Genomic DNA, 26,507 nt, shown 5'->3' with positions numbered 1-26,507 from the left:
GTTCCATCCAAAAAAGCTTCCAGAACTCCGTTCTGAGTGTTCTATGAGGAAAAAAGCCCTGATTACACCATATATCTCCATTAATTCTATTGTAAGTAGAATTTCTATATTCTACATTTATTCCTGGATGGGATTTAGATTTAGTCATAGATGGAACACACCCACTGAAACCCATGCTGTTCTTTATTGATCTGTTATAGTAATATAATAAATCAACCAGTTATAGTGTATATAATAAACACTAATTTTGTTTGAATGTTTATTATTTTATCTGGAAACTGTCGAAAATCAGGAAGGATTTGATCTTTTGCCTACAACTTTTCATGGAAAGTCTCATTGAGATGGCCTTTTATTTTTGCAGTCCATGGGGTGCGTTAAAGTCACCTCCAGCACCACAGTTCAAAGGCTACGGTGGTACCAAGGTTATGTGCCATGGAACAATTTTCACAGCGAAGATGGAACTTTTCCACTTTTTTTCGCATAATGTGTAGTCGATTCAATTTCAGTGTTCTCCATTTGGTGAAGTCCATTTGGTATAATCACTGCTTGGGTTGTTCAGACCATTTGTTCATTATGCTTAGCTGTTGTTCATGGCTGAATCAGATGTTCTCCTGCCTCATTTGGTTGACCGAGACCAGACTTGCCTGTTATCTCTGTTTCTTCCATTTCTTCCACTTTTGCATTGAAATCTCTGATAATATAGATAGATATCCTATCACTGACTGTTCAAAAACTTTTTATGATTCTGCCCATTTTTTTACGCAGTATGAAGCCCATTCTTCTTTTGATGTCCAATGGCTTCATTGATGCCTAGTATACCGATGCTGAGCTTGTTTAGTTTGTTCTTAATGATATTCAGCTTTTCTAGATTTAAGTCATTGAGATTCCTAATTTAAAAATCTTTGAACAGTGGAGACAACTCTTTTTACTAGGAGCTGTGTCAATGGCTGGGGGGCCATTAGGATTTATCCCATCCATGTCATGGATGCTCCTGCTACTCTGATATCTGTTTTTGCTCTTCTCCTGTATCTTTATTGGTGTCTCACCACTCCATGCCATATCTTTCACATCTTTGAGCCGATCCATAAAGTTTTTTTGACTGGGAAAACTAGAGTAGGTCGCCAGGTCTTTCTCCATGCCAGAGCGGTGTTGGCCAGTACAATAGGCTTATGTTGTTCATCCACCACCACCATCACCATGGTGAGGTAGGGTTGAGTTTTGGAGGGAGGGACACCATATGTATACCTCATTTATTCCTGGTTTGCATGCGAGAGCAGACAAATAGCACTTCTCAGCAATATTATACTGGTTCTATTGTGTGGTTCTTATATGAAAATGCTGGTGCTAGCCTCATTTTGGTGTGGATTTAATTTGTGTTGTTTCTTCCAATACTTCTAGATCAGATCATGAGGAATTTTTTTTATAATTAGTGCTTCAGCCAACAGCTGTATGGATTAAAATGTTTTATCTGTCCAAATGCTCTTTGAACCAGCAGACTTTGGAGACAGCATTTCTGACTCCAGAAAGCATCTTTCTTCAATCATTCTGCTGAAATTTCAGAAGTTGGCTGGAACATCCGGCAAATATACAGACAGTTGATCAAGATGATGTGGTCAGAGTTCTATTCGATTGTTTGGTTTTTAATGCAAGTAATAGTTTCCAGGTGATATTTCCACATGAGCTATGAAACAGGACAGGAATATGCTACTGAAATGCAATGTAACAGTCTGGGGGTTCTGTACATTCCTAATACTGCTGATAGTAATAAAATATGGTCCACATATTTTGGTATATTTGATAATTAAATAATACTGGGTTGCTTGGAATGATGTCACACTGTTTGAAGAATGTTTGAGACAATGCTTTGTGCACTGCATGTTGGCAAGCCAAATAAAATAGACTAAAGGCTTGCCTGGATACCCTATTTGTCCCAACCCAAGGAGGTTTGTAAGAGTGTATGTCAGGGGTGTCAAACTCAATTTCACTGAGGGCCGCATCAGCATTGCGGTTGCCCTCAAGAGGCCGGGTGGGTATGACCTGGGCGGGCATGGCCTACTGGGTGGGTGTGGCTAGAGCGCGTATAACCTATGCATCAAGGGTGCCTATGGGGGCCCGGGCAGGAGTGGGACAGATCTGAGGGTCTCTGGCAGAAGGAGGGTCTCTGGGCCAGGGCCAAGGCAGTGGGGGCCGTTCCCTCACTGTTTCCAGGATGGCTTTGCGGGCCACATGAAACCACTTCGTGGGCTGGATCCGGCCCCCGGGCCTTGTGTTTGACATGTCTGGTGTATGTTGTCCTCAAGCCACTTTTTTACGCAGTATGAAGCCCATTCTTCTTTTGATGTCCGGTGGCTTCATTGATGCCTACTATACCGATGCTGAGCTTGTTTAGTTTTTCCTTAATGATATTCACCTTTCCTAGATTTAAGTCATTGACGTTCCACGATCCTAATTTAAAACTGCTGCAGAGAGAACTTTCCACCATCTTTCTCACTTCATCTTAACAGCAATGTTTTCCAATTTTCTGCTGCATAGGTGGTATTGTGTGGCCCAGCTACTATATTTCATTTTCTTCTAGGCAAAACTCTTCCACTCTATTTTTTAAGCAAGTGAATTCTGAAATTCCTCTTCCACATCAAGTAATAGGAATATTGCAAAAGTGTGGGTGTTTCCTTTTTCTATCCAGAGAAATGGATAGACAGATGTCAGTTATAATGGGGGCTTGTACGAAGGGTATATTGGATGGAAAACACCTGGTCTTAAAGACCCTTGCATGGAAGGAAAGTGAGTGGTCCTTGCTTTCCAAGCATTGGTGGGAGGGTTAAAGAACTGGCAGTTCACCAGTCAAGATATGTTATTTGAGAGTGTGCATTTGCCAAATCTGAAAAACATATTAAAATCCAACGGCAGTTTTTTAAACTGGCTTTTCAGCAGAGGACAGAGATGCTTAGAGCTGCTGTGCCAGAAAGCCCTAAGCTTTCTTCTTTTGACTTTCCATCTTCCAGTTACGTTTGACCACAGTTCTCCTAATTCCCTACAGAGTTGAATTATGGGAGGAGATATGTAATACAGCTGAAAGGTCCATAGAATAGGGACACTGGTCAAAGCTACTGAGTGGTAAATAGCAGCAAATGTCAAGTAAGTAGAGAGCAAATGTCAAATATGAGAAGCTGCAGAGGAAGCAAATGTTCAACTTTAAAAAAAACAAACCATGCCAGTTAAACACAATTTAAAATTAGAATCTAAGGACATTTCTAAGGATGTATCTAAGGATAGTGTGCTACCAGAGTCTATGAACGTTTTAATTTAATTTAATTTAATTTATTGAGATTTCTATACCGCCCTTCTCCCAAAGGGACTCAGGGCGGTTCACAGGGCATAAATATAAAATGACAATACAAAAATTAAAAGACAATTAAATCAATGCCCAAGTTAAAACAAGAATAATAAAACAAACCTATAAAAACCCATATACCCCCATCAGGCCAGACCCGCTAGTTCAAATAAATGGGTCTTCAACCCGCGACGGAAGGATCGGAGGTCTGATGCCGTCCGGAGCTCAGCCGGCAGTTGGTTCCATAATGCCGGAGCACCCACAGAGAAGGCCCTCCCCCTGGGGGCCACCAGTCGACATTCCTTGACAGGAGGCACCCTGAGGAGGCCCTCTCTGTGGGCGCGCACAGGGCGGAGGGGAGTCGACGCCGGCAGCAGGTGGTCCTCGAGGTATCGCGGACCCATGCCATGTAGGGACTTAAAGATCATAACCAAAACCTTGAACCTTACCCGGAAGACAACTGGTAACCAATGCAGCTCACGGAGCAAAGGTGTAACATGGGAGTACCGGGAAACTCCCAAGACAACTCTCGCGGCCGCATTCTGTACCAGTTGGAGCCTCCGAGTAGTCTTCAAGGGAAGCCCCATGTAGAGAGCGTTACAGTAGTCTAGGCGAGAGGTCACGAGCGCATGAGTGACCGTACATAAGGCCTCCCGGTCCAGATAGGGCCGCAACTGGCACACCAGGCGAACCTGGGCAAAAGCCCCCCTAGTCACGGCCACTATATGATCCTCCAAAGTAAGTCGTGAATCTAGGAGGACTCCCAAGTTGCGAGCCCTATCCACAGGGGGTAAAAGCTCATCCCCCATAGAAAGAGATGGAACATCCCAGGTGTCCCGGGAAGCCGGAATGTACAGCCACTCAGTCTTGTCAGGGTTGAGTTGAAGTCTGTTCCTCCCCATCCAGACCCGAACCGCCTCCAGGCAACGGGACATCACAGCGAGGGCATCACTGGGGTGGTTTGGGGTAGAAATAAAAAGTTGGGTATCATCAGCATATTGATGATACCCAACTCCAAAACCACGAATGATCTCACCCAGCGGTTTCATATAGATGTTGAACAGGAGAGGCGAGAGGACCGACCCCTGAGGAACTCCACAAGCGAGAGTCCTAGGGGTCGACCTCTGCCCCCCTGCCAACACCGACTGCGAGCGTCCCAGGAGATAGGAGGAGAACCACTGAAAAACCGTGCCTCCCACTCCCAGTCCCCTGAGACGCCGCAGCAGGATACCATGGTCGATGGTATCGAAAGCCGCCGAGCGGGCTAATAGGACTAGGACAGAGGAATATCCCCTATCCCGAGCCCTCCAGAGATCATTCACCAGAGCGACCAATGCCGTCTCCGTGCTGTGCCCGGGCCTGAAACCCGATTGGTAAGGGTCCAGATAATCCGCTTCATCCAGGACCAGAGGGAGCTGATGCGCCACCACACTCTCGACAACCTTCGCAAGAAAGCGAAGGTTGGAGACTGGACGAAAGTTGTTCAATACAGCTGGGTCCAAGGCAGGCTTCTTGAGGAGAGGTCTCACCACCGCCTCCTTCAAGATGGTGGGGAAATAACCCTCGCTCAAAGAAGCAGATATAACCGCCTGGAGCCAGCCTCGTGTCCTCTCCCTAGCTGCATAAACCAGCCAAGAAGGGCACGGATCCAATAAACATGTGGTGGAACTCAGCTTCCCCATAATCCTGTCCACTTCATCAGGGGTCACAGAATCAAACTCCTCCCAGATAACATTGACAGGACCGCCCGTGTCCTGATCGCCAGACTCTGCCCAGCTGGAGTCCAAACCGGTCCGAATCCGAGCGATTTTATCCGACAGATGTTGACTAAACTCCTCGGCACGACCCTGCAAGGGATCCTCCCTCACCTCCTGATTAAGAAGGGAGCGAGTCACCCTAAACAAGGCGGCCGGGCGATTATCTGCGGACGCGATGAGGGTGGAGAAGTAATTACACCTCGCCTCCCTCATCGCAGCGAGATAAGACCTAATATAGGTTCTTAACCGCAATCGGTCGGGTTCAGATCGGCTGGACCTCCAGCAGCTCTTTAGGCCCCGTTTCCGACGCTTCATCTCCCGGAGCTCCGCGGAGAACCATGGAGCTCGCTGGGATCTGCACCGGGTCAGGGGCCGCAAGGGTACAACCCGGTCGAGTGCCTCAGTGGCTGCCCTTTCCCAGGCTTCCACTAAGGCATCCGCCGAGTTGTGAGCAATGGAGGCAGGTGGGGACCCCAGCACCGCTTGGAATCTATCAGGATCCATTAGGCATCTGGGGCGGTACCATCTAGTTGGCTCCGTACCCCCACGGCGGGGGGTGGCAAAATGGAAGACCAGCCGCAGGAGGTGATGATCGGTCCATGACAGGGGCATAATAAATGGAAAGCCCCCACCAAGATCATCCAACCACCGTCCAGATAGGAAAATCAGGTCAAGGGTGTGGCCTCCCTCATGAGTTGGTTCAGAAATTACCTGCGTCAGGTCCATGGCCGTCATGGAAGCCATGAACTCCCGAGCAAGCTCAGATGAGCCTCCCAGGGATGGTAGATTGACGTCTCCCAAAACTATAAGTTTGGGGAACTCAACCACCAACCCCGAGAGGATATCGAGCAGCTCGGGCAGGGCTGCCGCTACGCGACTAGGCGAAATGTACACGAGCAGCAAGCCCAACTGCGCCCCAGAACCAAATCTCATAAAGAGAGACTCACACCCGACTATCTGAGGAACGGTGGTCTCCCGCGGACATAAGGTCTCCCTAACAATCACCGCCACACCCCCACCCCTCCCCTGAGCTCGAGGCTGGTGTAGCACCCGGAAGCCTGGTGGGCAAAGGTCAACCAAAGGGACCCCACCCTCTGGGCCCAACCAAGTCTCCGTGATGCAAGCCAGGTCCGCATGCTCACCCTCAACTAAATCCCTAACAAGGGGAGCTTTGTTAACCACTTTGATCTTTTCATTCTTAAATTTGACGTTACACTCTTAGTTCAAGATGGATTTCCTGTCTTCTGGGTTCTAGGAAATTATACGCACTTAGCGCAAAGAGATTTCACTGTTATGCAGAATCTTAGAAATAATAGGAAAACATTTCCTATTATGCGCTCGTGACCTCCCGATTGGACTACTGCAACGCTCTCTACATGGGGCTGCCCTTGAGGACCATTCGGAGGCTTCAGCTGGTGCAGAATGCAGCCGCGCAGGTTGTGATGGGGGTTTCCCGATACTCCCATGTAACACCTCTGCTCCATGAGCTGCATTGCCTTCCAGTTGCCCTCCGGGTGAGATTCAAGGTGCTGGTGATGGCCTATAAAGCCCTAAATGGCTTGGGTCCGGGATATCTGAGGGAACACCTACTGCTGGCATCAAGCTCCCTTTGTGCTGTGCGCTCCCACAGGGAGGGTCTTCTCAGGGTACCGCCGGTAAAAGATTGCTGGCAGATAACACCCAGGGGGAGGGCCTTCTCAGTGGGTGCACCTGCCCTTTGGAACCAGCTGCCCGTAGAGCTCAGGACTGCCCCTGACCTTCGCTCATTCCACCGGGACCTGAAGACTTGGCTCTTTGAGCTTTCTGGCCTGGACTGAGAGTATTAATTGGGGTTTTAATTGGATTTTAATTGGGGTTTTATATTTATTCAAGGTCTAAATGTAATTATTTTAACTGTTCTTAATTTTTGTAATTGTTGTATTGTTATTTTAAAAACCTTGTAAACCACCCTGAGTCCTACGGGAGAAGGGCGGTATATAAGTCTAATAAAGATAAAGATAAAGAAGATTTCTAAAAGTATTTTTAATAAGTTTAATAAGGAGGTAGAAAATTATGAAAATATAACAATTTTACTTTTTTTTTCCCAGGCTGTGCCAATTATTACAGAAAAGGTGAAGGCTGGTGAGTGAATAAAGGCTTATTTCTTTTGCTCTTGTTCAACTGATTTTTGTGCAATATTACCTTACATAACCCTAAAGAAACAAGCAGGTGTGAACTACAGTTCTAGCAAAAGGTGCAAATTATGAACTTAACAAACATTAAGTGCTTGCTGTTGATAATCTGTGTTTTTTACTCTGCTGCAGAAAACAGTGGTATATATATTGGTGGTAAAGATTTTCAGAAAGTTGAAAGATCAGTCTTATTAAAAGCTAAATTTGGCCTGAAGTGATATGGCCAATGATCAGTCAGAAAGATGATATCTGATATAATAGGTTGCTTTCTTAACCTTCATTAACAAAGAAATAATTGTCTTCTGGATCATTGTATTGTTGGTACTTTTGTCTAGAAAGCATGTAATAGCAGATAGCTAGATGCAGATAGCTAAATGGTTTTTGATGGATCAGCATGCATTCTGCACATAGTTGGAAATTACGCTTTAAAGCTTCTTCATTATTACAAAATATCTTAAATTCTCTCTTTCATTAAGAAGTTAGTGTAACGTTATTACGATGGATGCCTTTAAAAAAATATTCAGTTTGGTAGTGTTTTAGATTGCTGCTTTATAACATTTTTCCGAGTTCAAATTAATTATGATTTTGCTACTTCAGTAGAGAGGTGATTGTGCTGAACAAGGAGTAGAATTTATTTTGTGGTTCTGCTTTTTCTTTCTAGCATAAAATTATTCCATTTAGCCAATTGATAAATGAAAAACAAACATACGTTAGTTACCTAAGATTATACATTTGAAGTCACATGATATTTCCCATTAAAAACTATTCTTGTTCTTACTCCCATGCTAGATGAATCCACAATTCTTCATTTTTTCAGTCTATAATTAATATTTTTAATATATAATTAAAAATGCCTACCTGAGTTCTGAGCTCAATGAATAAGCTAACACCTACTATGTTGCTACTCTCATGACATCTACCTGCAACAGGGAATAAACATCTAATTTATTTATTTATTTATTTATTTTATTTTATTAAATTTGTATACCGCCCTTCTCCCGAAGGACTCAGGGCGGTGAACAGGGCATATATAAATAGAAAATACAAAAATTAAAAGAGAATTAAACAATAGCCCAGATAAAAAACAGTAACAATATAAAAACCCATTAAAAACCCTAACGTCCCCCATCAGGCCAGGCCATCTTGTTCAAATAAATGGGTCTTCAGACCGCGCTGGAAGGAGCGAAGGTCCGGTGCCGTCCGGAGCTCAACCAGCAGTTGGTTCCATAGAGCCGGAGCGCCCCCAAAGAAGGCCCTCCCCCTGGGGGCCACCAGCCGACATTCTCTGAACGGAGGCACCCTGAGGAGGCCCTCTCTGTGGGAACGCACAGGGTGGAGGGAAGTTGACGCCGGCAGCAGGTGGTCCCCGAGGTACTCCGGACCCATGCCATGTAAGGACTTAAAGACCATAACCAAAACCTTGAATCTCACCCGGAAGACAACTGGTAACCAATGCAGCTCGCGGAGCAAAGGTGTAACATGGGAGTACCGGGAAACTCCCAAGACAACTCTCGCGGCCGCATTCTGTACCAATTGCCACTCACCTCTCATTCTTTTACCTCCTGTCTCTCCTTGGAGGATAACAGTGGGCTTTATAGTTACAAAATACTTAGATTTACCAATCAGTCTGATAGGCCCAATATATAGTAACTCCTCATTTAGTTAATGAAGTAGATGGTAGGTCACAGACGTTTATCACAGAATCAATGTCTTAGGTTTTGAGACACAGTGACATCCTTCATCATAAGGATTCCATTGATTGCAGGTCGTTTATCTTCAGTGAACTCTACACATAACACTTTTGTTCTTCAAACCATCGATAGAATTTAATTTCTTGATAAAAAGTAATTTTTTTTCTCTACTAGAATCTGCCCTTGAAAGTGACTTCTTTCCAATGGCCACTCAACATTTGTTATTAGTCTTCAGTCAGCTCTGAAATCTTAAGCTAGTCATTTTCTGTGGCACCTTTGATTTGCAAGAGTTAAAATACAGAGATAATTAAATGGGATCTCAACTCTACCAAGCTTCTTTCAATCCATAGTCACAATGCCAGTGACATGATCTAACTGTGTCATCACAGGGTGAGAGGAATTAAGACTGTGAAGGGACTGAGTGATGACAAGAGTGGTTGTGTTCTGTGTGTGAGCATTCGGCGGGGAAACCTTTAAAAAGTTCCTACTAACATGCTCGTCTATCAATAAACTAGATTCATGTAAAAAAAACCTGCCAATAAACTGGAAATAATTTTAAACTCTGTTGGAAATGGAATTCTATTGGTAAAGCACTTTATATGTTAGTTTCATTTTGTATACTCTTTTATTCTTCAAGTCAGCTTGAAAATTGATAATATCAAGTGTGTTGCATGATAATAACATTACTAGATAATCTCTGCAAAGGTACAAAAGAACAGGCTATTGTTATAAATTCATGTGGAGTGGAATCCTTGATGATATCAAGGAAAACGTCTGTAAGGCAAATCGATGCCTGTTATGGACCTGACATAAATGAAACGTTCCCTTTCTCTTATTACAGGTAATGTAGACCTTTTGCAGAATCAACAGCTAACATACAGACATTGAGATTATCTTTACATAACAACAGGGCCTGGGATAGGATGTCTAGTCATTAAAGCTAGAAACCAGGTGTTTGGGTGTTCTAGTCCCACCTTATGTATGAAAGCTGGCTGGGTAACTTTAGGCCAGTAATTTTCTCTCAGCCTAACTCATTTTGCAGGGCTGTTGTTGGGAATATAGGGGGAGAAAGGAATATTAGATATGTTTGCCACCTTGAGTTATTTATAAAAATAATAAAGGCAGGATTTTAAAAAATCTAACAAAGTTTAACCCTTTGACAATTCTGCTTTTTTTATTATTATTTGTTAATTCTCCTTGTAGACAGCTGGTGTCTAGAAAAATCTTAGCTGGAATCCAACTTTAAGTACTGCGGTAACACTTAAGAGGATTTTCTGCTCATTGGTATATGCGTGAGACTCAAAGCATACATATCTTTTCTTTTTTAAAAAAAATCTAATCTTCCCCTTCTTACTTTGGTAGAGTTGAGATGATCAGGGAATACGTGAAGGTGGAATAATTACAGCCCTACAATCACGTAAGAGTTTCTTCGCAGAAGCTTTTAGACAGGATAGAATTACAAACTATATTTATTTAATGATTTATATAGTCAGAGACCTTCCAATTCCTGATGACTCTGGGCAGCTTACAATTTAAAAAGTAAAAATAGTTAGGGGAGGGGAGGGGAGAGGGGAGGGGAGGAGAAGTGAAAGGAGTGGAAGGAAACAAAAAAAGAAGACAACTTGTAGAAAGGTGGATGGATTCCATTTAAGTGGCAATAGGTACATCAGTAAAAAAAGACCTTGAAGGACAAGGTGAGGGACAGGATCATCCCGGATAAAAATCTATCTGTGCACTCACTAAGAGTCAATACTGAGCTGATGATGTATAATAAAGAATCTTCTGTATTTATGAGATTTATGATAATGGAAACTAAATGCAATAGCCAAATCTAGGATTGGTATTTATGGGAAGAAATGAATAGTTGAAACATATTATGAAAAGCTTTAAAAAAATAGCTATATCTAGAATTGTCTTATCCAAGATTTTATTCATTCGCGGGGGTTCTTTAATGAAGCGCTTGCTAATGGGGTTCATCCTGCCTGGCTTTTATTTATTTATTTATTTATTTATTTATTTATTTATTTATTTATTTATTTATTATTTGGATTTATATACCGCCCCTCTCCCAAGGGACTCGGGGCGGTGTACAGGGCAATTAAACACAATGAACAACACATAGTATACAAAAATTAAAATGAAATTAAACCGATAGCCCTAAACAATAAAACACATTCCAAAATTTAAAATTTTTAAAATTTAAGATCTAAAATCCCAGTCCCTCAGTCCAGGCTGGCAAGTTCGAATAGCCAAGTCTTCAGGTCGCGGCGGAAGGAGCAAAGGTCGGGAGCCATCCGGAGCTCAATAGGAAGCTGGTTCCAGAGGGCAGGCGCGCCCACAGAGAATGCTCTCCCCCTGTGGGCCGCCAGTCGACATTCCCTGACCAACGGCACCCTGAGGAGGCCCTCTCTGTGGGAACGCACAGGATTTAAAGGTAATAACAGTAGCAGGGAGAGAAAATGGAGTCCAGTGGAGTCAATTCATTCCCATTCCTTTAGTGTTCCAGAAATACACTTTGCCAGGTGCATTGTGGGAAATTTAGCTGATGGTGCTAACTGAAACATTGAAAACCTATGAAAGCCCCTCTTTTCCTCACAAATATCTTTTTTTTAAAAAAAACAAAACTGAACCCTGAATTAATGAATCTAAATACGTAGCTTTGTTTTTAACGATACAGTGAATTCCCTTTTAAAGAAATGACTGGAATGAGGAACATGCTTATTTTTTATAAATGTTGTTATGATATTTTAAAAAAAAATTAACAAAGTCAATTACTATCAGGTTTAAAAAAAAACTGTGGGAATAGTTTCTCCAGTAAATTAAAACTTACAGTTTATGCAAGCCAAGTTGGATGACTTGATTCTAAGAAATTGAATTCAACATCTGGAAAATCTCATATTACCTCTGTGTTTGAATACGTTTTGCTGCTTTCTCCACCAGTTCCAATCATCCTTTTACCAATATCCTGTTTTCTTTATAGAAAAAAAAAACATTTTGTTGCTGAGATACACTCTATTGAAACTAAATATAGCACAATCATTTCGTTTCCACGGGATTCTGTTATTCTCCTTGTTGATATTTAAATCCAGTTGGGAGAGATGCCACTTCCTTCCTTCCTTTTCCAGAAATAGAAGAGCATATTTCAAGATATTACAATGCAAAATGAAATAAATTAATGTCTAGTGATTGACCCTTAGACAATAAGAGCAAATATTCTTACTCCTTTGATAAATAATAGTTATTTGGCCAAGTAGTTTTTAGGCTATCAAGAAGCTTGAGGGATTGAGAGAGTTAAAGCTGATAGATTATGGAATTGTTCTATTTATAAATGGTCTTAACATTGAAATATTTACTTGATAAAACTATTTTTGCAAGAATATACAATGTAGTTGTCTCAAGCTACAAAATCATGTGTCTCATACTCGGAAATACCTAAAGAAAACAATACCAAGCCAGAAATTTGTAACTTCTAATTCTCCAAACAAGAAATCTCTTCTGCTTGTCTAACTTTTTTGCTTTGTTTTCTTTTATCAGAACTGAATGGTAGAGACGCAGGTGGTGGTCTCACCTGGATTGTACTTCTGCTTCTATTTTTCCTTCCATTGTGCATTTAATGAAGGAAAAGGAAGCAAAGCTCGTGTCCAAAACACCAGCTGAGCCAGTCATTTGCTCAGCAGTTGTAGGAACATGCAGAAAGCGTGGCAGTGCCCAACAGATGGAGATGTCTTAATGCAATCTCCAGAAGTCTTTCAGTTTCTGATGAATTTCAAAGGCTTAAAATGGTTATGGGAAGCATGATGACTAGATGATAATTATAAACCACCAATCTCATCTAGATTGTGTTGATCTTTTAGAAACTGTCAAAACCAACACTAGATATTTCAGATGACTTATTCCATTTTAGCACAATTCATTATCTGAATTAACTATCCGAACTAGGTTATACAAATCTTTGCTGATTATGGTTCCCAAGGCTTGAGAGATGTAGCTGTACAAGTATCATCACATACATAAATGAGCTGTTTAACATAGCTGGTATTGTTCATTATTATGTATGGTTGTATGTATGAAAGAAGTACTTTTCTGGGCATAGATTCCATTTTCTTTACATTGTTAACTCTTTCTAGTTCTTTAAAAGGTGTTATTATACAGGTAATCCTTGACTTACAACCACAACTGAGCCCAAAATTTGTCTTGCTAAGTGAGACATTTGTTAAGTGAGTTTTGTCCCATTTTATGACCCTTCTTGACACAATTGTTAAGGGAATCCCTGCAATAATTAAATTAGTAACACGGTCGTTAAGTGAATCTGGCTTCCCTATCAATTTTGCTTGTCAGAAGGTTGCAAAAGAGGATCACATGACCCTGGGACACTGTGACCATCATAAATATGTACCAGTTGTCCAGCATCTGAATTTTGATCACATAGGGATGCTGCAAAGGCCCTAAGGATGAAACATGGTCATAACAGTCACTAAATGAATTGTTGTAAGTTGAGGATTGCCTGTACGCAGTTAATTGTGACCTCATTTACCAGACACCTAGTTGTAAGCATTCGGTCACCTTTCATATATTTATTCTGCATATGCTAAAGGCACACAAAATATTAGCGGAAAATTCTCTTCCTGCTCAGTAAACAGCTACATGCTATCTTGGATTAGACTGCAAAGTGATGTACTCCTGATTTTTCAAGCTGCTACAAATTTCTAAATAGACTGAGGCATGCAACCTTAGCTACACTCTTTCTCCATAATTATTAGCAGTTGGAGTCAAACAGAGTGCTGCAACAAAGTCCATTCGGATTAAATAGGTGGGATCATTAATAATAATAATAATAATAATAATAATAATAATAATAATAATAATAATAATAATGATGATGATGATGATGATGATGATGATGATGATGATGATGAAGAAGAAGAAGAAGAAGAAGAAGAAGAAGAAGAAGAAGAAGAAGAAGAAGAAGAAGAAGAAGAAGAAGAAGAAGAAGAAGAAGATAAAGTTGGAAGAGGCCTTGGAGGTCATCTAGTCCAACCCCCTGCACAGGCAGGAAACCCTATACCATTTCAGAAAAATGGCTGTCCAGTCTCCTCTTAAAAACTTCCAGTGTTGGAGCATTCACCACTTCTGGAGGCAGGTTGTTCCACTGGTTAGTTGTTCTAACTGTCAGGAAGTTTCTCCTTAGTTCCAGGTTGCTTCTCTCCTTGATTAGTTTCCATCCGTTGCTTCTTGTCCTGCTTTCAGGTGCTTTGGAGAATAGCTTGACTCCCTCTTCTTTGTGGCAGCCCCTGAGATACTGAAACACTGCTATCATGTCACCCTTAGCCCTTCTCTTCATTAAACTAGACATACCCAATTCCAGCAACCGTTCCTTATATGTTTTAGCCTCCAGTTCCCTAACTGTCTTTGTTGCTCTTCTCTGTACTCTTTCTAGAGTCTCAATATCTTTTTTACATCTTTTTCATTTATTTCATTACCAGGAAGGGTTTCACTGCAGATTTGCACATTATAAAATGAGAAATAATGCTGTTAATGTTCAGCTGTAAAAAAAAATTGGCAACTGAAAAACCTTTTTAAAAAAGATTTATGTGGCCATTCTTCACTGAATTAGTAGACGTCACTATGCATGCAGTAGTAAAGACTTCAAAAAAATATGTAAAACACACATACAGTAAAATAAATATAATAAAAAGAGATAAGAATTAAGGTTTGGCAGTTTACAGTTCAGCCATTTAGCCCGTAAACTGGAGTAAATAAATAGCAGACTTCATACATTTTGAACAGTAATTATATAAAGAATGCAGTTAGTCCTTGACTTCCAACAGCTCGTTTAGTGACTGTTCAAACTTACACTAACACTGAAAAAAGTGACCTAGTTTTTCACAATTATAACTGTTGCAGCATCCCCATGGTCATGTGATCAAAATTTGGATGCATGGCAACTGGTTCGTATTTATGACAGTTGCCATGTCATGTGATCCCCTTTTGTGAACTCCTGACAAGCAAAGTCAATGGGGAAGCCAGATTCACTTAGCAACCATGATACATTTAACAACTGTGGTGAAGAAGGTCATAAAAAGGGGCAAAACTCACTTAACAAATGCCTCACTTAGCAACATAAATTTTGGGCTCAGTTGTGGTCATAACCTGAGGACCACCTGTACTGTCTACATCAGAGCTCTCCAATCTTTCCAGCTTGGCAGCCTGGAAGGAAAGGGAGCAGCAGTGTGTGTGCGGCCTGCAGTGTGTGTGCAGCCCGTGCATGCGCAAACGGGCTGCTGGCACACGCATTATGCTGGTGGCAGTGCTAGCATCCTTGCCCATGCGCAAATGGGGATGCTAGTGCCCACATGCCAGTGCTGCTGTGAGTGCTGTGACTCACCAAGAGGCCACGGTCCAGTACCAGGTCATGGACCATAGGTTGGGGACCCCTGGTCTACATCGAAAAACTTAAAGACAATTCAAGATTACACGTGCTTTGCTAGCATTATAGACAGCATATGCTGTTGCTTGAAAGTATTTCCTAAAAACAGCAACTGTGAGAGGGACCTTGGAGTCCTAGTGGACAATCACTTAACCATTAGCCAGCAGTGTGCAGCAGCAGCCAAAAAAGCTAATACAATCCTGGGTTGTATAAACAGAGGCACAGAGTCAAGATCACGTGAAGTATTAATACCGCTTTATAAAACCCTAGTGAGGCCACACCTGGAATACTGCAGCCAGTTTTGGTCACCATGTCACAAAAAAGATGTTGAGAGTTTGGAAAAAATTCAGAGAAGAGCAACTAAGATGATCAAAGGCCTGGAGACTAAAACATACAAAGAACGGCTGCAGGACTTGGGTTTGGCTAGCTAGTCTAAAGAAAAGAAGAAATAGGGGAGACATGATAGCAGTATTTCAATATTTGAGGGGCTGCCACAAAGAAGAGAGGGTCACATTATTCACCAAGCACAGAGGGCAGGACAAGAAACAATGGCTGGAAACTGATTAAAGAGAAAAACAACCTGGAATTAAGGAGAAACTTCCTGACAGTGAGGACAATTAACCAGTGGAACAGCTTGCCCCCAGAAATCGTGGGGGCACTTGTCTGAGATGGTATAGGTTCTCCTGCATGAGCAGGGGGCTGGACTAAAAGACCCCCAAGGTCCCTTCCAGCTCTATTCTATTCTATTCTATTCTATTCTATTCTATTCTATTCTATTCTATTCTATTCTATTCTATTCTATTCTACTCTATTCTATTCTACTCTACTCTACTCTACTCTACTCTACTCTACTCTACTCTACTCTACTCTACTCTATTCTATTCTATTCTATTCTATTCTATTCTATTCTATTCTATTCTATTCTCTATATTCTATAGAATAGAATAGAATTCTATTCTATGGCTTGGTTCCCTCTTCTTTGTGGCAACCCCTGAGATATTGAAACACTGATATCTTGTCTTTGACTTACAACATTAGCAGTGGGCTAATGCCTCCTTAAGTAACACCAGCCGCCTGCAATTAGTGCAGGTTCGCATCCCACCAGGCTCAAGGTTGACTCAGCCTTCCATCCTTCCGAGGTAGGTAAAATGAGGACCCAGATTGTTGGGGGCAATAAGCTGACTTTGTAATAATGCCACTTGGGGGAGAGGGAGGTGAAAGCCCTAATAAGCAGGCATATACATAGAATGAAGGCTATTGCTAAGTACATTGATTTGTGCTTTAAATTGTAAGCTGCCCTGAGTCTTCGGAGAAGGGCGGGATATAAATGGGATTAAAATAAATAAAAAATAAAATAAAACTATAATTGAGCCTGTAATTGTGGTCATAAGTCATTATTATCATAGGTGGAAACATCACATGACCTGATTTGACATTGTGACTGGTTTTTATGATGGCCATTAAGTCAATCCTGCAGCTGTTAAGTGAAAGAGGCGGTTATTAAGCAAATCTATTTTTCCTCAATGGACTTTTTTTGCTGGAAGCAAGAAGTGAACACTAGAAACTGTAAAAAAAAAATGTCACAATAGTGGGCCAGTTGCAAAGCACCGAAAACACAGTCTTGTGACCGTGGATATGTTCAGCCATTGCAACTCTGAATATGGCTTGTAATGGGGAGCTCTGTGGTAACTTCAAACAGCTGTTAAGTGATTAGTTGTAAATTGAGTACTAATTGTATTTTGGTATGGTCAAATAATTAATATCAGATTGATCTGATCATAACAAGATAAAATAAGCCCAAATGATCAAGGTGCTTAGAAAGAAAGAATTATTTCTCCACTCCATGGACACAGTTGTTGTTGTTAGTTGTGAAGTCATGTCCGACCCATCCTGACCCCATGGATGACGTTCCTCCAGGTCTTCCTGTCCTTCACCATCTTCTGGAGTCCATTTAGGCTCACGCCTACTGCTTCAGTGACTCCATCCAGCCACCTCATTCTCTGTCATCCCCTTCTTTTTTTAAAAAAATTTTTTTTAAAATTCCATTTATATCCCGCCCTTCTCCGAAGACTCAGGGCGGCTTACAAGCTTGCCCTCAACCTTTCCCAGCATGAGGCTCTTCTCCAGTGAGTCCTTCCTTCTCATTAGGTGGCCAAAGTATCTGAGTTTTAGCTTCAGGATCTGGCCTTCTAAAGAGCAGTCAGGGTTGATCTCCTCTAGGACTTACCGGTTTGATCGCCTTGCAGTCCAAGGGACTCACAGGAGTCTTCTCCAGCACCAGAGTTCAAAGGCCTCAATTCTTTGGCGCTCAGCCTTTCTTATGGTCCAGCTTTCACTGCCATACATTGCAACTGGGAAGACCATAGCCTTGACTATATGCACTTTTGTTGACAGGATGATGTCTCTGCTTTTTAGTGTGCTGTCTAGATTTGCCATGGCTTTCCTCCCGAGGAGCAAGCGTCTTTTAATTTCTTGGCTGCAGTCCCCATCTGGAGTGATCTTGGAGCCCAGGAAAATAAAATCTGTCACTACCTCCATTTCTTCCTTATCTATTTGTCAGGAATTGAGAGGGCCGGATGCCATGATCTTGGTTTTCTTAATGTTTAGTTTCAACCCAAGTTTTGCACTCTTCTTCTTCACTCACAACAAGAGGCTCTTTAGCTCCTCTTCACTTTCTGCCATTAGAGTGGTATCATCTGCATATCTTAGGTTGTTGATATTTCTTCCAGCAATCTTAATTCCAACTTTTGATTCATCTAGCCCTGCCTTTCTCATGATGTGCTCTGCATACAAGTTAAATAGGCAAGGCGACAGTATACAGCCTTGCCGGACTCCTTTCCCAATTTTGAACCAATCAGTGGTTCTGTGTCCAGTTCTCACTGTTGCTTCTTGGCCCGCATATAGGTTTCTCAAGAGACAAATAAGATGGTCTGGTACACCCATCTCTTTAAGGACTTGCCACAGTTTGTTATGAACCACACAATCAAAGGCTTTAGCATAGTCAATGAAGCAGAAGTAGATGTTTTTCTGGAACTCTCTAGCTTTCTCCATGATCCAGCGTATGTTGGCAATTTGATCTTAGAGATAGATGTTACCAAAATATCTGTGAACACTTATCATTTATTCTCTTCTTGCAACTCTCCCTTAGCTGCCATGCGGTTAAGCTGGATGTATATTTAGCTGTTCCAATGTTTCTGGGTAAATCAATCTCATCAACTTTTAAATAATTTACATTGCTATTATCCAAATCCTTTCTATCCTCCTGACTTCTTTGTAGTATTGAAAAGCCTAAAATTGTCTGATGAGGTAGGAATCCCTCTATGTTTAGTAACCTAGTATCCTCTGGATGTTGGGCTTGAGGTTAGGGTTATATCTTTTAACTATCCTTGAATATATTTTGGGATGTCTGTGAAATAAAAAAAAATGATGATGCAAAGTGATATTTATGGTCAAGTAGGAACCATACAGGCTGAGAAATTCTGGAAGTTGCAGTCCACACATCTCAAAGTTGCAAAATACTGTAATGTACAATTACTAGTGTTAAATAATATTCTTATCAAAGAATCTTTACTTGACTGCTTCTGCATTTCTTTATACTATCCTGTCATAAAAAGAAGTAAAACTGACAGCATAAATTGAGAATGTTTCTTCTCTGGGATGAACCTTTATTACCAAGAAGAATGTAAACAATGGTAAAGATATGGAACTTGGTCAAATTACAAGAGGTGGGATGTGGATTGTAAGGAATGGGAAGAATCCAGAGCAGAGTTTGCTTATATCATGATGTATTCTACTGCTCCTCTGCCAGTGGGATGCAGTTTGTTGTAAAGCTTTTATCTTTCAGGTTTAAATAATTGAGTTTAATATTTCCTTTATATATAAATGACATTTATATTGACAGACTTAAATACTGACAGTTTCAATAAGTGACAATACTGAATATTGACAAACTTGAACACTGGGTCCTATCTAACAAAATGAAATTCAACATAGATAAAGGTTTTATGCTTATGCAAGAAAAAACAAATATACTGGTATACATTAGGTGAAACCTGGCTTAATACCAGTAATTGTGAGAGGGATCGTGGAGTCTTAGTGGCCAATCACTTAAATATAAGCCAACAATGTGCCAGCAGCCAAAAAAGCCAATGCAATCCTAGGTTGCATTAATAGAATCAATATCACGTGAAGTTCTAGTACCATTTTTCAAAGCTTTAGTAAAACCACACTTAGAATACTGCATTGAGTTCTGGTTGCCACAATATAAAAAAGATGTTGAGACTGTGGAAAGAGTGCAGAGGACAGCAACAAGAATGATTAGGGGGCTGGAGGCTAAGACATATAAAGAATGGATACAGGAATTGGGTATGTTGAGTCTAATGAAAAGAAGGACTATAGTGGAGACATGATAGCAGTGTTCTAATATTTATGGGGCTCCTACAAAGATGAGGGGGTCAAACTATTTTCCAGAGACCAAAAGGCAAGACAAGAAACATTGGTTGGAAACTAACCAAGGAGAGAGGCAACCTAGAACAAAGGGGAAATTTCCTAATGATGAGAGCAATCAATCAATGTAACAGCTTGCCTTCAGAGGTTGTGGGTGCTCCATCACTGGACACTTTCAAAAGGTGACTGGATAGCCTGAATTATCTGAAATGGTATAGGATCCCTTGCTCAAACAGGGGGTTGGACTAGAAGACTTCCAAGGTCCCTTACAACACTATTATTCTATGTTCTATAATTGAATATAGATCAATATTCATAGACTATATGAGAAAAGCTTAGTTGTTTGCTCTTGTAAGGGCTGAATTTTAGGATAACTTGAAAAATTCCCTAATATGCTTTCATGTGGGGCAAAACATGAAATTTTGTGCCTAGATTATTTAATGACAATTGTACATGCAATTTCTATCTTTTTGTTTCTGTATGGAAGCGCTTTCAGTGTTTGAAAGTCATAATATCTGAAGCAGCTTGAATTTATTTTCATAGAAACAATGGTTGGACATATTCCATGAATGTTTGGTACATCATTGTTCACGGTGACTTTATTGTGGGTTGCATAAGTACGTTTTTACCTAATGCGATAATTGCTGTAGTCATTTTGGGATAACTGTGTCTGACTTTTAATGATTCAGTGTGGACCCTTGCTGGAATAAACTGACATGAAAATGGAAAAAAAAAACATATTGTTTATCTTTAACACAAGTTCCTGGAATATATAATCTGCAATCGGTTATTACAATTTTTCGTTGGAAAAACTGGAAGAGTAGAAGACTAATAACAAAACAGATGAATATTTAGTGTTCATCTAATATAACTCCAAATGCAAACTGTATAAAACCTTATCAAACAGCTGTCTCTAAGACAATTGTGTAGCCTGGGTTTTTTGTTTTTGTTTTTTTTCGTTTTCATGGTGGAACTTTTTGAAATACAGTTTTGCATTCTTAACAGCTTTGTTTCTTTCCCCCCACTCCATTTTTTGTATTGTAAATTATGCCATTTTGTAAACTGATGCTGTTTAATGAATGTGAACGGTGGAATGTCTGTAGGGAATATGCCCAAATTGCAGCTGGATTTAAAATATTGAAAAGAAGCATAATTTTAATCGGGACCAGATTTAAAAAGCAGTAATGGACTATCAGCCATATATACAGTATGGAGCAAGAAACTGTAACTCAGTGAGAAGCAAATTAAAGGTTTGGGGAGAATGCCCGGAAGAAACATATATATCTGCATCCATAGAAAGGAAGGGGATATCTGCTAGTTATCAACTATATTTGACCAAGAGAGTTATGGCGTTTCCAACTCTCAGTCATTTCGATTAAAACAAGCCATAAGTCTATTCTAATATAATTGCCATGTCTTAGACCAGGAGTCTTCAAACTGTGCCCTTTTATGACTTGTGGACTTCAACTCCCAGAATTCCTCAGCCAGGCACGCGTGCCTGGCTGAGGAATTCTGGGAGTTGAAGTCCACAAGTCATAAAAGGGCACAGTTTGAAGACCCCTGCTTTACTGTATTTCACTTGACCTTTAGTAAACTATACCTTTCTCAACAAATGGAGTCAAGGATTGATCTTGCTTAAGATGAGGCAGAAGTGACAGTGAATCTTAAGAGTGTGATGCAGCCTTGGAGATGGTTGGAGGCTTGACAACCACACTCCTGCAGCCTTGTTAACCTTTTTAGCCTTTTTGAATTTTTAACTCCTATTTTTATTTGTACGTTTTCGCATGTTCTCAATTCTGTTTTTAATCTATGCTTTTATTCATGTGATTATGTGGTGTTTATCGTGATATAAACTGCCCAGAGTCACTTAGACAGCTGCTGTAGAAATTTAATAAATGAATGAATTGCACTCCAATGTCAGCTCTATAGGTTCTGATCTGGATAGAAGTGTAAGAGATCAGAAAGACTGAAACAAGCCATGAGCATCCATGATCTTTCAGATTTAATAGCTGACATTTTTTTAATCCTATTGCCAGATGGCAGAAGATGCTGTTATTGTTAAATGTTTATTTGTTTTTCTGTTATATACTGTATGTCTCCATCACTCCATCATTCTGGGAGTTGAGGTCCACAAGTCATAAAAGGGCCAAGTTTGAAGACCCCTGTCTTAGACAATGGATATCATCATAGCCATTTGTGGAGCAGTGGGCTAATGCCTCCTTAAGTAACACTAGCTGCCTGCAATTAGTGCAGGTTCGAGTCCCACCAGGCTCAAGGTTGACTCAGCCTTCCATCCTTCCGAGGTAGGTAAAATGAGGACCCAGATTGTTTGGGTCAATTAAGCTGACTTTGTAATAATGCCACTTGGGGGTGTGTGAAAACCCTAATAAGCAGGCATATACATAGAATGAAGGCTACTGCTAAGCTTGTAAGCCGCCCTGAGTCTTCGGAGAAGGGCGGGATATAAATGGAATTAAAATAAAAAATAAAAAAAATATGTTGGTCAGTGATAACAGACGTAAGATACCAGAAATATCTGCAGACCTTTGCTATTTTGAAAATGGAACAAATTGGATATTACTTGAAACAAAATGGATATTGGCTTTAGATACTGATGAAGAAAGAAATGCCCAACCAACCCATTGTAACTTACTTAAGGTTAAGCTTTCAAGACCCATTGAAGAATTCCAGAAAGTATAACCAGAAAACCCCTGGAGGTGATTGCATTATCCCCTGCCTGGAACTCAACAGAATTAGATCTATTCTAAAACTGCTCTAGTTGATCACTGCTGTCTGATTCCACTGAAGTCAGCTCTGGCCCACATTGGTTCAGATGAGTGGAACTTTAATAACTTTCTTCCTGTTTCTAAAGAGGGACGCGGTGGCTCAGTGGGTTAGGACGCTGAGCTTGTCGATCAGAAGGTCGGCAGTTTGGTGGGTCAAATCCTGAGTGCCACATAACAGAGTGAGCGCCTGTTACTCGTCCCAGCTTCTGCCAACCTAGCAGTTCGAAAGCACGTAAAAATGCAAGTAGAAAAATAGGGACCACTACGGTGGGAAGGTAACAGCGTTCCATGCGCCTTTGGTGTCTAGTCATGCTGGCCACATGACCACGGAGACGTCATCAGATGCTGGCTCTTCGGCTTTGAAACGGAGATGAGCACCGACCCCTAGAGTCGGAAACGACTAGCACGCATGTGCGGGGGAACCTTTACCTTTACCTTTCACCTGTTTCTAAAATCTCATTTTGGAACCAGGGCACAGTTTTCCCTACGTATCTTTTTTTCCTCTCGCTCATAGACACAGAAGTGACTAACAGAAATCTGGGGATAATTCCATAGAGATAGCTTAAGGCTGATTGCTTGAAAGCAACAGGTAAAAGCCAGGAGCAAGGTCTTCAGATGCAGGCTGGCATTTTATGCCTGTTATCTTTGACCATGAAGGAGTACGCAACAGGTCTGTTTTCAATGCAGATTTTATATCTGACCAGCTTCTTTTGCATGTTTGTGGCGCTAGTCTTGCTTAAGCCTGAAAGCCTGACTTTCTGTTCACCTTTACCTAAGGAATCCCAGTGCTTGTTACTCATTCTGTGCATCAGATTCAGGCAGCGATCCAAAGAGAGCTTCAGACACAGGCCACATTTTTCTTTCAGTGTTGTGGATTTGGTTGTGGTGGGTGGTGGTGGTTAAAATAATTGATGCTCATCTTTGGTCTTGTTTATATGTTGAACTGGCACTATAATGCCCAATCAATAAGAAGCAGACTCTTCTGATTCCTGCTGCCTTGGCATATTGGGGTGCAATGTGCACTCATAATGGGATAAGTCTACCACTGGGATTTAACAGACAAAAAGACCATTTTTTCCCTTGTCCAGGTGGAGCATATGAAGTGGAATTGAGACTGTGAACTTTTTGCCAGGAGAGCGGCTGTCTGAAAATAGCAGAAACTTTGAAAGCAAAAACAAACCACAGCTTATATAATAGGCTTACAGCCCACCGCAAGCCACTGAGCAATGGAATAATCTCAGCATTGTTATTTTGCAGAGTAATTCTTTGTATTCGGTCCTAAGGAGACGGATAATCTCTAGTGTTTGCAAGTGAATGGACAAGTAAGAGGAATAAAGCCTTAAGGGTGCATCATGTACAGGCTTCTGTGCAATACTCAAGGATTCCCATTCTTGGGAATGGGAGCACATTCCTATAGTGCAGCATGTTGCTGCAAGAACAGGAGCAGAAAAAATGGAGTGGCATAAATACAAGAGCTTATGAAATTATGAAAATTGGAAGGCGAGCCAAGTCCAAGGAATGAAGTATTCAACTCTTGAGAGTTCTGATTGCTGAATGAATGTAGACAAGGAGAAGAGGAAAAGGGCCTGCTTTAGTTTTTTTAGAGAAATCTGAAAGTATCATAGCAACTATGTTCTGTTTCAGATCAACTAAAAGCAGGGCTTTTTTTCTCATAGAACGCTCAGAACAGAGTTCCGGCACCTTTTTTGGATGGAACCTTGTAGGGTAGGCAAGGCGGGTTGTATGACATGTATGAGTTCCAGCACCTTTTTCTTTTACAAAAAAAGCACTGACTAAAAGTATTAGGAAACTGGGTAGTAATTTCATTCACACACACACATATTTATGTATATATGCGGGGCTTTTTTTCTCATAGAACGCTCAGAACGGGGTTCCGGCACCTTTTTGGATGGAACCTTGTAGGGTAAGCAAGGCGGGTTGTATGACATATGTGAGTTCCGGCACCGTTTTCTTTTACAAAAAAAGCACTGTATGTATGTATGTATGTATGTATGTATGTATGTATGTATGTATGTATATACTGTATGTATGTATGTATGTATGTATGTATGTATGCATTCATGCATATTTGGGTTTTTTAGTGCTGCCCCAAGGTATTGGTGGCAAAAAAAAACCAGCAGTTCTGATTGCATGGTGCCCTTATTTCATATTTCATAATTAGAAAGTTTCTGCTTTTGGCTCTCTCCACCCAAATTTCACAGAATAAATTATATTTCCCAGTGTGGGAATTTAGATAATGAATTATTGGGTATTCTATAACAGACAGGTGTGGAATTTAGACGAATATAGATGTTACTAAGCATATCACTCTTGTTATATGTCTAATCCTGTACACAGATGCACATACAGTATGCACAAAGTCAAGAGAACAGAAATTGTCATAATTATATTGAACAACCACACCTGCAACTACACCCTTCTGAACTAAAAATTGTATAATGTGATGTCAGATCCTTGTGATTTGTAAGCTAGGAAACTGGGTAGATGCTTCTGCTACTTCAGTGACTGAAGAAATTTACTTCTGAGACAAAGATAATACAGATTTGCTAATAATTAAAGGTAAAGGTTCCCCCACACATGCGTGCTAGTCGTTTCCAACTCTAGGGGCCGGTGCTCATCTCCGTGTCAAAGCCGAAGAGCCAGCGCTTGTCCAAGGACGTCTCCGTGGTCATGTGGCCGGCATGACCAGACGCCAAAGGCGCACGGAACGCTGTTACCTTCCCACCATAGTGGTCCCTATTTTTCTACTTGCATTTTGACGTGCTTTCGAACTGCTAGGTTGGCAGAAGCTGGGACGAGTAACAGGCGCTCACTCTGTTACGCGGCACCTGGGATTCAACCCACCAAACTGCCCGTCTTCTGATCGACAAGCTTAGCATCCTAACCCACTGAGCCACCTTGTCCCTGGTTTGCTAATAATTACTGTCACCTAAAGCAGAACACTGCTTTATACTTACAGTATACTGCTTTTTTAATACAAACCTTGTTATAGTCTTTGGAAGCTGAAACCTGATCAGCAAGGCAAATATTTGGCATTTTCTATGATCAAACTGGATTTCTCCCTCTTGTGCAAGTGTAAGACATTCTCACAATTTAGGTGAGAATCAGATTATTTCCTTTTCAAAATGACAAAATATATTTTTCCTAACCTTCAAAATGTCTCTTTTTAGTTCAGGCAAGGAATCCTTAGGGGGTATTTGACTCCATCTGTATTGCTGCTTTAATTATCAGAAATTTTTACCTAGCAAGCAGATCATGATTTGACAGTGAAGTGGAACAAAGTTTGAGGCCTTGGGTAGCATAGGTTAAACTAGCTTTGCTGCTCTCAACATTTTGCAAAAAATATATCAGATCTGCTTCATCGGCCCACTCTATTTTAATGCTACAATTCCCCAAATCCTCAGCTAGCATAAGCAAAATGGCCACCATGCACCAATTTGTCCAAGTGTCAGATGAAAGAAATTTGCTCTTAGTGGATTTTCTTATCACAGTTTGGCTCAAGTAAACAAGAATTAGTTCTCAATGGGGGAAAATTGATGAAAGTTACCATGAGAAAAGAAGCTGGCTTCTTTTTTTTTCCATGTTGTAATCTCACCAAGAAAGGAAAATGATATCAAGGGTAAACCCAACCCTATTATTCAAAATTACTTCAGCCAAGTCCTGATAAGGTATCTGTTATTCAGAATTTAATCCTGGTTGAAACTGCTGATTGTACCGTGGAGTTCTGACGGACAGAGGCAAGAGTAGTTCATTCTGATGGGCTATTCTGTGATAGCCCATCAGATTAGGATTACAGAATTGGGATCTGCTTAAATTTCTTGTCTCTGAGGAAGTGTTCTATCCAATGGTCCAGCAATTTTGAGCGCCTATTCATTTT

General features: G+C 41.0%; 1 protein-coding gene across 1 annotated transcript in view; it reads left to right on the top strand.

The window, feature by feature from the left end:
* DLC1 (DLC1 Rho GTPase activating protein) overlaps positions 1–26,507 on the top strand; it is a gene marked incomplete at its 5' end in the record, with an annotated part of 304,905 nt that overhangs the window by 112,085 nt on the left and 166,313 nt on the right. Inside the window, one exon of the mRNA XM_083367226.1 lies at positions 7,176–7,209. Within this exon, the coding sequence (XP_083223352.1) occupies positions 7,176–7,209 (34 nt within the window). The remainder of the gene's footprint in view (positions 1–7,175; positions 7,210–26,507) is intronic.

This window comes from Vipera ursinii (genome assembly GCF_947247035.1).
Source record: "Vipera ursinii genome assembly, chromosome: 7".
Classification (NCBI taxonomy): domain Eukaryota; kingdom Metazoa; phylum Chordata; class Lepidosauria; order Squamata; family Viperidae; genus Vipera; species Vipera ursinii.
The sequence above is the reverse complement of the archived record's forward strand: the minus strand, read 5'-3'. Positions and strand labels throughout refer to the sequence as shown.